Source organism: Rana temporaria, chromosome 13 (assembly GCF_905171775.1).
Source record: "Rana temporaria chromosome 13, aRanTem1.1, whole genome shotgun sequence".
In the NCBI taxonomy this organism is placed as follows: domain Eukaryota; kingdom Metazoa; phylum Chordata; class Amphibia; order Anura; family Ranidae; genus Rana; species Rana temporaria.
In genome coordinates, this window is record NC_053501.1 from 93,132,675 (window position 1) to 93,146,827 (window position 14,153).

General features: G+C 42.5%; 1 protein-coding gene across 7 annotated transcripts in view; it reads left to right on the plus strand.

Moving 5' to 3' along the window:
* The window catches only part of CADM3 (cell adhesion molecule 3), a 620,371-nt gene that overhangs the window by 596,225 nt on the left and 9,993 nt on the right, over positions 1-14,153 (plus strand). For 5 of the 7 annotated variants that reach the window (XM_040333865.1, XM_040333867.1, XM_040333868.1 and 2 more), the window contains 2 exons: positions 2,839-2,859; positions 13,052-13,177. The exons of 1 other annotated variant lie outside the window; for it this stretch is intronic. In XM_040333865.1, the coding sequence (XP_040189799.1) occupies positions 2,839-2,859; positions 13,052-13,177 (147 nt within the window). The remainder of the gene's footprint in view (positions 1-2,838; positions 2,860-13,051; positions 13,178-14,153) is intronic. One more of the 7 variants, XM_040333866.1, reaches the window with a different exon arrangement.

Here is a 14,153-nt window from a genome sequence, read left to right on the forward strand (position 1 = left end):
CCAGCTTTGCCCACGCCCCCTCTCCAGCTTGTCACTCCAATGAGCACTAGAGGAGCAGAGTGGAGAGCGGTGACTGACAGTCACCGCTCTCTGCTCTAAGCAGACTAAGAACTGAGCAATCAGAGGTCATGTGATTGCTCAGTTCTCGGGCTTAGAGCCGACGTGGGACAGCTGCACTATCACACCGGTGTTGCGGCATAGAGGCAAGTATTGATTTTTTTTTTTATATATACCTCAAACGTCTCTTTTAAAGATGGTGCTACCTTCTGACTATATCATAAGGTGCATAGGTGGATGAACATTCTGTCAGGTAACCTACATATATATTATTACAGGTATTTATATAGCACTGTCCCTGTCCGCCTTGTATGAGCAGGCTCAATGTAAAGACCCATTTGAATTCATCCATTGCAAAGATAACTCAGAACTTATAGCTCTGAAAAAAGCAAAATGAAAGCTCCCAGCTGATTGGAGAGCTCTAGCTCTGACTTAGCAAAGGTCATAATAGACCTCTGCAGAGAGACCATTGTTTCCACACAGGGAGCAAGGCCTTTTTTCTGCAGCATGCTGACCGGCATAGGACAGGCCTCTTTACTCCAGGCTGTGATGCACCTGGAATTAGGGTCATCTTAATAGCATCATGGGCCCCTGGGCAAAGAAATGCACTTGGACACCTACCAGCCTTCCCCAAATGTATACACCTATTCTCCAGATTTAACCACTTAAGGACCGCCTCCTGCACATTTACGTCGGCAGAATGGCATGGCTGGGCACAAGCACGTACAGGTACGTCCTCTTCAAGTGCCCAGCCGAGGGTCACGGGCACGCGCCCGCGACCTGGTCCGAAGCTCCATGACTGCGGGACCAGCGGACCCGATCGCCGATGGAGTCCCGCGATCATTCCCCAGAGCTGAAGAACGGGGAGAGCTGTGTGTAAACACAGCTTCCCCGTTCTTCACTGTCGCGCCGTGATCGATCGTGTGATCCCTTTTATAGGGAAACACAATCGATGAAGTCACACCTACAGCCACACCCCCTACAGTTAAAAACAGACATGAGGTCACACATAACCCCTTCAGCGCCCCCTTGTGGTTAACTCCCAAACTGCAATTGTCATTTTCACAGTAAACAATGCATTTTTTGCTGTGAAAATGACAATGGTCCCAAAAATGTGTCAAAACAGACCTGCGACCCGGTCCGAAGCTCCGTGACCGTGACCGCGGGACCAGCGGATCGCCGCTGGAGTCCCGCAATTGGTCCCCGGAGCTGAAGAACGGGGAGAGCTGTGTGTAAACACAGCTTCCCTGTTCTTCACTGTGGCGCCTTTTATAGGGAAACACAATCGATGACGTCACACCTACAGCCACACCCCCCTACAGTTAGAAACAGACATGAGGTCAGACATAACCCATTCAGCGCCCCCTTGTGGTTAACTCCCAAACTGCCATTGTCATTTTCACAGTAAACAATGCATTTTTAATGCATTTTTTGCTGTGAAAATGACAATGGTCCCAAAAATGTGTCAAAATTGTCCGAAGTGTCCGCCATAATGTCGCAGTCACGAAAAAAATCGCTGATCGCCGCCATTAGTAGTAAAACATTTTTTTATAAAAATGCAATAAAACTATCCCCTATTTTGTAAATGCTATAAATTTTGCGCAAACCAACTGACAAACGCTTATTGCGATTTTTTTAACAAAAATAGGTAGAAGAATACGTATCAGCCTAAACTGAGGAATTTTGTTTTTATATATATTTTTGGGGGATATTTATTATAGCAAAAAGTAAAAAATATTGCATTTTTTTCCAATATGTCGCTCTAATTTTGTTTATAGCGCAAAAAATAAAAACCGCAGAGGTGATCAAATACCACCAAACGAAAGCTCTATTTGTGGGAAAAAAAGGACGCCAAATTTGTTTGGGAGCCACGTCGCACGACCGCGCAATTGTCAGTTAAAGCGACGCAGTGCCGAATCGCAAAAACTGGCCGGGTCCTTTAGCTGCCTAAAGGTCCGGGTCTTAAGTGGTTAAAGTATAATTAGTTGATAGAATTAAACATATATTTATTAGTACTTTAAAAAAAAGGTGATTTTAAACAATAAGAAAACACGCTATAAATCAAAGACTAAATCAACACAAAGGGCACAGTACTGGGGGAGGCAGAAGGTCAAAGTACAGGAGGGGGTTAGGCAGGCAAGATACTGGGATCAGGAGGGCAAAGTACTATGTAATACTGATATATAATCACACACCTGGGTTGGAATTGATGGATTTGTGTCTTTATTTCAACCTCACCTACTATGTAACTAAGTAAAGTACAGGTTTCGAGATGCTAGCCATCCCAGAAAAGCTTAGTAAAAAGCGTGCCTATCCCAGCAGATCCGGGACAAGTATGATGTAATACAAGATTATCATGGGGCCCCCTTGCACCTGGGGCACCTATGCAGTGCCCCAGGGTGCCCATGCATTAAGACAGCCCTACCTGGAATGCATTTAGCTATTTAAACTATGGTTCAGTTGGACTTAAAAGTTAAATATACGGCATTAAAGGACCTAAAAGAAAGTCTGGTTACACAGTATGGATTGCAACTGCTTGAAAAGGTTTATATAAAAGCCTCTGTTCTAAATGTTAAATTGCAAAGTTGTAATGTATGCTACTATAGCCATGTTATGTTTGTGTTTGTAATGGCTGCTGTCCATTTGTCATTTGCTGCTGATCCATTGCCTGTAATTTTACCGTGTCTCGTTTTCCCTCCCCATGCTACCTCCATTTTGTCACCTTCATTTATCTGCCCACTGTCTGACGTCAACCACATTGACATCCTCTCCCACCTGCAGACTCACAGACATTTAATCAAGGTATCCGCCACTTACTAGTTGCCCTGTGTATGCCAGTAGCTCTGCATGTAACTCATAGATGCCAATCATTTATTTTCATACAAGGTGTCTCACTAGCTGGCAATTAGTTTAGGACTAAAATATGTGTTGGGTCCTGTTGTGCTGTTCTGTGTATGTGTTTCTGAAATTATAAATTAAAGGGAATGTTCTTTTTTCTTTTCTTTTCTTTTTTGCAGCTTCATTGTTGTAGAATGAAATTTTTCCTTCCCCTTGTAGACATTTTAAACCTCCTTAACTTTTTTTGTGTGTGTACATGCAGATATTTTTTGTTGTCCTTATGTTATTAAATCCAGTAGGCCGAGATTGGGGCCACAACTGATATAATCTGGGAAATCCCTTTAAAATTAGCCTCCTAGGCTCCCTCTAAAAAGCTCCCTGGATTCAAGCTTGATCCATTGGCTTTAATTTTTTCTAAAGCCTCGTACACACAACCGAGTTTCTCGGCAAAAACCAGCAAGAAAATTGCTGGGATTTTTTTTTGCCAAGGAAACCGGTCGTGTGTACATTTTTCGCTGAGGAAACTTTCGAGGATCCCGTCGAGCCAAAAAGAGAGCATGTCTTCTTTTTCCTCGACGGGAATGGAGAAACTTGCCTTGTCGAGATCCTCAACAGCGTAACAAGGAACTCAATGAGGAAAACGGTGTGTTTCGCCCGTCGAGTTCCTCGGTCGTGTGTACGAGGCTTAACACTTTCACCTGTAACAAACATGCAATTCAAGAGATCAAACCCGCATTTGCTGCATGCTTGTTCCAGGGAAGTAACTTGCATAACACCGAATAGTCTAACATCAATGCAACTCGCTTTATTTTTAGAAGGAGAGTATAGTAGTGGTAGTCTAAAATTTCTCTTAGCATAGATAACCCAGATTCGGCCTAACATTTTTAGAAGTAGGTCAGCAGGGGTGTTTGCTTTAAAGTAAACCTAAGTAGTAATTCTCAACAAGTAAAACTAACATCAGGCTATAAACGTTACCACCTTCCCCTGCTTCCCGTGCCTCCCTGGTCAATTGGAAGATGTATAATGAGTGGTGAGTAGAGTAGAGTCAAGACTTCGAAGGTGGAAGTCCATTTTTTTGTACTGAGCACCACAGGGTCCCATTTGGGCACCCTGAGAGATGAACAAAGATGTGTGCTTGGTGTCTTCTTTCATGTTTTACCTTCCTTGAAGAATAGGTAAACCAAACAACTGGCATATAAAGTACATTTGTTCTAACATAAAGGGCAGGCACACATAAAAAAATGCAGCCTCAACATCCAGTAAAGAAACACCATCATTGAATTTACAGATGACATAAGGCATGTATCAGAGCTCCAGGTTGGAGGAAATTAGAGGAATCCAGTATGGTGCTTGAGGTTCATAGGCTCTGAAAAACATGCAGAAGAACCAATTAAAAGGGGTTGTAAAGGTAATTATTTTTTTCCTAAATAGCTTCCTTTACCTTAGTGCAGTCCTCCTTCACTTACTTCATCCTTCGATTTTGCTTTTAAATGTCCTTATTTCTTCTGAGAAATCTTCACTTCCTCTTCCTCTGTCTGTAACTCCACACAGTAATCTGAGGATTTCTCCCTGGTGTGGAGTGTCGTGATCGCCCCCTCCCTTGTACTACAGGAGAGTCAGGGTGCTCTCTACGTTGCAAATAGAGAAAGGAGCTGTGTGTTAGTGGGCATCCTGACTCTCCTGTAGTCCAAGGGAGGGGGCGAGCGTGACTCTCCACACCAGGGAGAAAGCCTTGCATTACTGTGTGGAGTTACAAACAGAAGAACATGAAGTGAGGATTTCTCAGAAGAAATAAGGACATTTGAAAGCAAAATGGAAGGATAAGGTAAGTGAAGGAGGGCTGCACTAAGGTAAAGGAAGCTATTTAGGGGAAAAAATTGTACCTTTACAACCTCTTTAAGGTTAAAGAAAGTAGCATGCAGAGTACCCAAAATGATCAACCGATCAATTTGGGTAAAACCACACTGCCGGATTTCAGATGCGATTATTACAAGCGGGTGTTTTATAGCCGCTAGCAATAATCACTGTCTTCTCCCAGCAGGGATGGCTTCCTCCACCAGGAGAACACAATGACTCCGCGGGAGGGATTCCCCTGTCAGCACTGTCTGCCCGTGGTTGCAGGAAAGAAATTTGCTCAGTCCATGGCTGGCCTATGTGGCCTAGTAATAGTCCCTTAAGTCCAAGGAACACCACACCACTGCACCAGTAATAGGAAACAGAATCTTGCTCCACAGTGGCACTGCTCACACAGAATCCACCACCACTCTCCTGTGGCACTCACTGTGTACTGTATCTGCTCTCAGGCACTCCATCTCACACACCAGATGGATTTGCCTCTCAAACAATTGACCGGCAAATACGCTTGTGTTAATCAATCCAGCTATTTCCCAGTGGACAAGCTCATTTAGTCTTCACCTTTCCCTTAATTAACTGAACAGAAAAATGCCCCACGTAGTGTAATTCCATTCAATAAAAGGAGTTTATTCCAGCCCATTAAAAACTACTCACAAGCAAAATATAGACAGTACACATAAATAGCATCATCCTCCCTCCGGTACTCGTGTAGTAACTTCCATCACATCACTTCTGGTGGGACCCTGACCTCACTTCAGTCCGCCCTAATTTGTTTCTATTGACTTCATCAAAGGGTTAAAGTTATGGGCTTACTTTAAATATAGTCATGCCTTATAATATATATATATATACACAGTAAAACCTTGGATTGCGAGCATAATTCCTTCCAGAAACATGCTTGTAATCCAAAGCACTTGTATATCAAAGCAAATTTCCCCATAAAAAAATAATGGAAACTCAAGTGATTTGTTCCACATCCATTTATTTGTAGGTACTTTGGTTTAAAGTCCATATAAAAAGATTATAGAATTGAGGTTGTGTAACCATAAAATGTCCATCCACAAATGGCAGCCTCCACAAGGGGATTAGAAGCAAAATCCAGTAGGAGCCACAGAGTATCAAAGAGAAGAAAGGCGCCTCTCAGGCTGCGTACACACCATCGGTCCAAACCGATGAAAACGGAACGAAGTCCAGTTTCATCGGTCCAAACCGACCGTGTGATGGGCCCATCGGTCTTTTGTCCATCGGACAAAAATTATAGAACTTGCTTTAAAACCGAACCGATGGACCGCTGACCAATAGGTCCAAACCGATGGTTAATACACAAAAGCATCGGTTCAAAACCCACACATGCTCAGAATCAAGTTGACGCTTGCTTGGAAGCATTGAAGTTCGTTTTTTTCAGCACGTCGTGTGTTTTACGTCACCACGTTCTGACCCGATTGGATTTTGAACTGATGGTGTGTACGCACATCAGACCATCAGGCCGCTTCAGCGGTGAACCAATGAAAACGGTCCGTCAGACCATTCTCATCGGATGGATCGACCGTGTGTACGCAGCCTAAGTGTAGCAATACATTGCTAAATGTTGTACCTTCATTAAATGTAACCATATTGCCACTTATGCACACACGATCGGATTTTCTGATGAAAAAAAGTCAGATGGGTCCACACACGATCGGATTTTCTGATGAAAAAAAGTCAGATGGACTTGTTTCATCGGAAATTCCGATCGTGTGTGGGCCCATCTGACTTTTTTCCATCGGAGTAAAAAAAGAACATGTTTTAAATTCTTCCGATGGAAAAAAAATCCGATGGGAAATTCCAATCGTCTGTGTGGAATTTCCGTCAGAGAAAAATCCATGCATGCTCAGAATTAAGTCGCCGCATGCTCGGAAGCATTGAACTTCATTTTTCTCAGCTCGTTGTAGTGTCTTACGTCACCGCGTTTTGGACGTTCGGAATTTAGTCTGACAGCGTGTATGCAGGACAGCTTAAACGTAATTCAGATGAAAAAATCCTTCGGATTTTAGACCATCGAATACTCCGATCGTGTGTACGGGCATAAGAGGCGCCTCTCTTCTCATTTATACTAAGTTGTGACATGATGCTACTCATATACTGTATCAATACATCGCTTGTACCTTGTTTCTCCGAAAATAAGCCTGGGTCTTATATTAATTATGCCAACAAAAGACACAGTAGGGCTTATTTTCGGGGTAGGTCTTACTATGTAATGTGATGTCTTTTCTCCCCCTCTCTCTCCCTGCCTGTCAGGAATCCCCAGTGTGTGAACTGAGTTAAAATGCTTGTAAAATCCTATAATCCACTCTATTACAGTATTATATAATGTACAATGTGTGTGTTTCTGTAATATAATTGTGCCAAATACCTTTGTTATAGAGCCGCTCTGTGCTTCTGTTACCCGCCGGAGCTCTCTTCCCCCGCAATTATATTACAGAAACACACACATTGTACATTATTAACTACTATAACAGAGTGGATTTTAGGATTTTACAAGCATTTTTAACTAGGGCTTATTTTCAGGGTAGGGCTTATATTGCAGCCCTCCTGGAAAATAATGCTAGGTCTTATTTTCAGGGTAGGTCTTATTTTTGGGGAAACAGGGTATATCAAGTCAAAATCTATAAAAAAAAAATAGCTTGTCTTTCAAAACACTTTCAAACCAAGGTTTTACTCTATATATATAAATATATATATATATATATATATATATATATATATATATATATATATATATATATATATATATATATATTGCCTCATCATAAGTCATATACAAGCAAATATACAGACAGAAGATTTCAGCATTCTTGAAGAATGTATTGGATAGATCTAATTACAAAGAAGCAGTGACAAGTGGCAACAGTTTTGTCCAGAGAAGCTCTACATCAATTCAGAACTACATCTAAATCACTATAATATATCAAGCATTATTATAGCAAAAGATTGGGGTTAGAGTTATTACGTAATATGAAGGATACTGTTGTTGCTTCATCATACAAATACACTTTTTAGACAACTGTGAGATTACAACATTGTTGCAACAATTTGGGGAAAAACCTTTTCTGTTCCGGCATGACTGTGCCCCAGTGCGCAAGGCCAGCTCCATTAATATAAGGTTTTATGAGTTTGAGAAACTCAACCCTAATAGTTACCTTAGGAATGAACCACAACACCAGTTGTGATACACATCTACTCATCCAACATCAATATCTGACCTCACAAATGTCCTTTCTGCTCAATGGGTACAAATTCTCCGAAACTCCAAAATCTTGAGGAAAGCTGTCCCGGAAGAGTGGAGGCTATTGTTGCTATCAAGTGGGGCCAACTCCATATTAATGCCCATGGTTTTGGAATTAGATGTCCAACAAGCTTGTATTTGTGTGGTGGTCAGGTGTCCTCCAACATTTGGCATTATAGCAAGGGCGGACTGACCATTTGGGCACTGCCCGAGGGCCCCATGCCACGAGGGGGCCCCATCAGGGTTGCCAGCCTCAGTAAAACCAGGCACAGTATGTAAAAATCTGTGTTTTTTTTTTAAAGCCCAAGATTATAGCTGCCCTGCCTCTCCAGTACCTTTTCAGTGTGTGTTTATGTGTATTCTGTGTGTGTGTTTATGTGTATTCTGTGTGTATGTATACTGTGTATACTGTGTGTGTATATTGTGCTTCTGTGTGTGTATACTGTGTATGTATATTGTGTGTCTATGTGTATATACTGTGTATGTATACTGTATGGGGTAGATTCAGATAGAAGATACGATGGCGTATCTCTGAGTCTGGCCGGTCGTATCTATGCGCCTGATTCATAGAATCAGTTACGCATAGATTTCCCTAAGATCCGACCGACGTAAGTCTCTTACGCCGTCGTATCTTAGGCTGCATGCTTATGCTGACCGCTAGGTGGCGCTTCCGTATATTTCTGCGAGGAATATGCAAATTAGGTAGTTATGCCCATTCAGAAACGTACGTCTGGCCGGCGCTTTTTTTTTCGTAGTTTACGTTAGGCTTTTTTCGGCGTACAGTTACCCCTGCTATATGAGGCGTATACTATGTTAAGTATGGTCGTCATTCCCGCGTCGAGTTTTAAAAATGTTACGTTGTTTACAGAAGTCGTTCACGAATAGGGATGTACGTAATTTACGTTCACGTCGAAAGCAATCACGTTTTGCGGCGGATTTTCGAGCATGCGCACTGCGATTTTTTCACGAACGGCGTTAATATACATAAAACACTCCCACATCATCCACATTTGAATTAAGCGGGCTTATGCCGACACAGATACGTTACGCCGCTGTAACTAAGAGCGCAAGTTGTATCTGAATACGGAACTTGCGCCCTAAATTACGGCGGCGTAACGTATATGAGATACGTTACGCCGGGCGGATAGATAGACCATTCTATCTGAATCCAGCCCTATGTGTCTATACTGTGTGGCCCCATAATCTATTGCCTGGGGGCCCCATAATCTTCTCCTATTGCCCGGGGGCCCCATAATCTCCTATTGCCCGGGTCCCCATGAGTTGTCAGTCCGCCCCTGTCTTATACTGTAGTATACATGGGAGAAACCAAAAGGCAAAAGAACATATCGCAGGATACAATTATGAACAATGCGAATTACCACTGAGAAGACATTTCATAGAATATGCACACACTGAGGCTAATCAACAAACAGATTTGAGAATGTTAATTCAATAAAATGTGTGAAGATCCACTTCATATCCAATCATGTAAAAAGCAAATCCCTGTTTAATTTTTTTCATCTGCACATGATTGGATAATTGATGTGAATCTTCACACAATTTATGGTGTGAAAATGCTCACATCTAAACTTCACTGTTTCACTATTACAAGAATATAAATGTTGCGCCTAAGACCCCATACACACTATGAAGCCTCGTACACACGTCCGAGGAACTCGACGGGCGAAACACATCGTTTTGCTCGTCGAGTTCCTTGTGAAGCCGCCGAGGATCTCGGCGAGCCAAATTTTCCCATTCCCGTCAAGGAAAAAGAAGACATGCTTTCTTTTTGGCCCGACGAGATCCTCGACGGTTTCCTCGTCGAAAAGTGTGCACACAACCGGTTTCCTTGGCAAAAAAAAAAACCAGCAAGCTTCTTGCTGGTTTTTGCCGAGAAACTCGGTCGTGTGTACGAGGCCTTAGATTTTCTGCAGATTTTTGTCTTCAGATTTTCCAAAACCATATAATATGAGATCAAACCTTAAGGCCGGGTTCACACTTGTCCGACAAACGCTCCGACATTGGGAGCTCATGTCGCATGACGTGTGAAAATCAATGTTTCCCTATGGGAGGCGTCTTAACTGGTCTGACACAAGTCGGTCCGACTTTGAAAATGCTCCCTGTACTACTTTGGTCCGACTTTTATCCTACTGAAGTTGAATATCATTGAAGTTTGACCAAAGTAGGATCCTTGTCCTTATCATCCGACTTTTGACATCCGACATTGTGATTACAGCTGCAGTAAAGGGAATTTATATCACACTGGGATTGTTTTGATTTGTCAAAGAACAAGTCAGACTATCACAAAGTCGGATCAAAGTAAGTATCCTGTTCATGAAAGTAGGATGGATGTCGGACCAATGTAGGATCAATGTAGGACTGATGTCGCAGAGCAAAGTAGGATGAAAGTTGTATCACTGTCGTGTAGTATCAGTGTGAACCCAGCCTCAGAGTTTCAATTTGTATGCAACCAGGCAGGCCCTTACACTACATGGTTTTGGTAAATCTGAAGACAAAAATCTGCAGAAAATCTAATAGTGTGGATGTGGTCTTTAAGTGGATGTAAACCCGAGTCATGAAATTTGAGCTGGGCACATATATCTGCAGTATTTTGTTATCTCTCTTCAATGAGCTAAGTCCCTTAGCTCTCTCCTGAACTGTTCCTCTGTTATCAACCTGGTAACTCCTGACAAATTCTCTGGCACTTTAGAAAAAAGCAGCCTGAAATTTCTGTCAGGGGAAGTTGCTAAAATAGATTAGCAGGGAGCAGGCCCTATTGCAAAACACCTCTGAGGCCCTGTACACACAATAGAACATGCCCGATGAAAACGGTCCGCGGACCGTTTTCATCGGACATGTCCGCTGGGAGATTTTGATCTGATGGCTGTACACACCATCAAACCGAAATCCCCGCGGACAGACAGCGTGGTGACGTGGCGGTGACGTTGACGCCGCCACGTCACCAAACCAGGAAGTAAAATACTTCCACGCATGCGTCAAATCCATTCGGCGCATGCGGGAGATTTCTGTCCGCTGGTTAGGTGTACTAACCAGCGGACATGTCGGACGGACGGGTTTCCAGCCGAAAAGTTTTAAAGCATGCTTTAAAACTTTTGTCTGCTGGAAACCTGTCTGCTAGGCTGTACACACGGTCGGATCTGTCCGCTAAAACTGGTCTGCGGACCAGTTTCAGCAGACATGTTCGGTCGTGTGTACAAGGCCTGAGGCCCCGTACACACGTCCGAGGAACTCGACGGGCAAAACACATCGTTTTGCCCGTCGAGTTCCTTGTGAAGCCGCCGAGGATCTCGGCGAGCCGAAATTTGCCATTGAACAACAAGGAAATAGAGAACATGTTCTCTATTTCCTCGCCGAGGTCCTCGTCGGCTTCCTCGGCCGAAAGTGTACACACGGCCGGGTTTCTCGGCAGAATTCAGCTCTGAACCGAGTTTCTGGCTGAATTCTTCCGAGAAACTCGGTCGTGTGTACGGGGCCTGAGAGTCTCTGCCTATGATGAGAGGGGGTGTGTGCCTTTCCTCCAATCAGCCATTTTAGCTATCTTGGCTGTATGCTCAGACATCACACTGTGTGTTAACCAGGAAGAGAAAATCTCCTAACACGATCTGAACTTTCTAAACAGTATATAAATGTGAAGACAGCAGATATACATGTAAAACCTGTGTAGGGAGATTTTTTCATCCCTGTGTATCATCTGAGGCTGTTCACTTCACTGGGTGTATGGAGGGTTTACATCCACTTTAAAGTGGTTTACAACCGTTTTAAATAAAATGAGGAGGTGATAGAGAGCTAAGACATAAACAAAAACAGGCCTAATGGATCTATAAAACCTTTTATTTGAATCCTAATAGAGATATATTTGTTTTTGTAGGTTATGATTGTTTTTCCTTCCTTACAGAATCGTGCTTTGTTTTATTATTATTATTATTATTATTGTAGATAATAAACAAGCATATGCCAGGCTGACATGTGTTTGTACTTTGGCATGTTTACATATGATGATGCCTTATGATTTTTTTCAAAACGTGATTGGTTGGCTTAAAATGATGTAATTTCCACTGTATATACTGTACATATAATAGACACTTCACATTGGAAGGGAATTTGCCCTTAGCTTAGTAAATGTGGTGTAAAACAACCAATCATGTGCAAGGAAAATTTTAAAAAATTATATTTTTCTTGCACGTGATTGGATCAAGTCAAGATCAAGTCAAGCTTGGACAGTTAGAGTTCCTGCCAGTTTATTTTTCTCCTTTTTGTGTCTGCGGCACCTTTTTGGAAATTTCCCTTACCCTCCTGTCCCCCTGACAACATTGTCACCAGTACAGGAAATTAGGGGATGTTTATTTAAAAGCAGCATAGTGGCAATAAAAACACGACCTATCAATAGAGCAAGCTTTTCACTGCTGTCTGAGTCTCCGCCTGAGTTTTCTCATGTCCTGCCACAGTGACAACGTTGTCACCAGAACAGAAGGTGGAGGAAAATCTCTCAATGGACAAAGCAGGAAAGGTCTCAAATTTTTTCCTAGTCTGTCCAAAACTGAAAAAATAAAAGTTGTGTCTTGGGATACACTTTAACAATAAGAATCATTTTGGAAACAACATTTAGACAGGAGCCCTAGGTAGTTCTACTATTTTGTCCTTTAACACTGACATCAAGTTCTATTAACCGTGTCAATGGATATAGGAGCCTCCCACAGTGGTCTGCCATTGTTCTTGCATGAACTTTCTGTTTCCTCACAGCTGCATGTAAGACCCACTCACTTGCTTCCCTGCAGATCCATATATTTCATGCCTTATCTGTGTGCAAAGCTTCTTATAATTAAGGTTTTATTTTCTGCAAGGTTCTGTATACTGTGTGGATAACAGCAGTTTCCTTCTGGACAATTGTTCTGCTTCTATTCTGTATTTTCACTTCTTTTTTTATTTTTCTTCCTTCACCTCCCAACTCCCACCTTGTGTCCCATTTGTGGTTGTTTCCTTCCCGTTCCTTTTCTCCTCTTTCCTCCATTCCACCAGACCCCAGCCCTTATCCCACCCATTCAGGTCTGGACCACGCTGTCGTTGGAGGAGTGGTAGCCGTGATTGCCTTTCTGCTGTTCTGTCTGCTCATTGTCTTGGCACGCTACTTGATCAGACACAAAGGTAAGATCCATCCTAGACCTCTCCATCTCTCATCAGTCCAATACATCAGGGTCTTTATTGGAGGTATAAATGAGACCTGCCTAAAGTAGATGTAAGCCCAAACTCTTAAGTCTCCTCTACGTTTTAAATTGTTAATGTAATTTCAAAAATCATATTTAATTTTTTCAAAAGTGCAGCTTTCATATAATAGTTCAAATAATATCTGATGATTCTGCCATTAAAGTGGAACCTTTAGAAAGTTCCACTTTATGCCCTCCATTCCCTCCTCTTATTTTTCTTCTGGGGGAGCAAGAACCTAGTTTTGACAGGTACCCGCTCAGACTTTTGATCAGATCGCCTAGGCGATTCTATCGGAAGTCACCCTTCCCCACCCACAACCAACGTTTACATTGTAAAGGCCCGATAACGTTGTGGGACCATTCAAAAAGCACTGCGTGGAAGTCAGCTGTAAAGCTGCACGGATTCACAGCTGACTTCCCACAGTTAACTTTCCGGGGCCAGGGACCCAAAGACTGGCGAAAGACCGACCTAGATTAGGACAGCACTTGATCCCTGGACAGGTAAGTATCCTTTTATTAATAGTCAGCAGCTACAGTATTTGTAGCTGCTGACTTTTAGCTTTTTTTCAAACACAGTGAAGATCCCCTTTAAGGTCTTTGTTCAGGCACTTTCTGTTTTTAGGGTGACAATGCTCTGTATTTGACAAATGTCAATATTCCCATCGCACATGTTCTTGGAATAGGCTTAGAGGATAGCCAGCGCTGCATCAACAATCGGCTGGAGACTTTTGGACATATTTGCCCCCACACTGCATATCTTCAAATATTGTCCAAAATGTTTTTTATTGAAGAATAATCACATCGCAGCAAGTGAAAGTGCAACATTTCAGAGCCACACAGGACTATTTCATCTGACATGTCATCATCAGGGGGGGTCCGGCACAGTTCTGAAATGTTTCTTCTGCAATTTCAAGCTG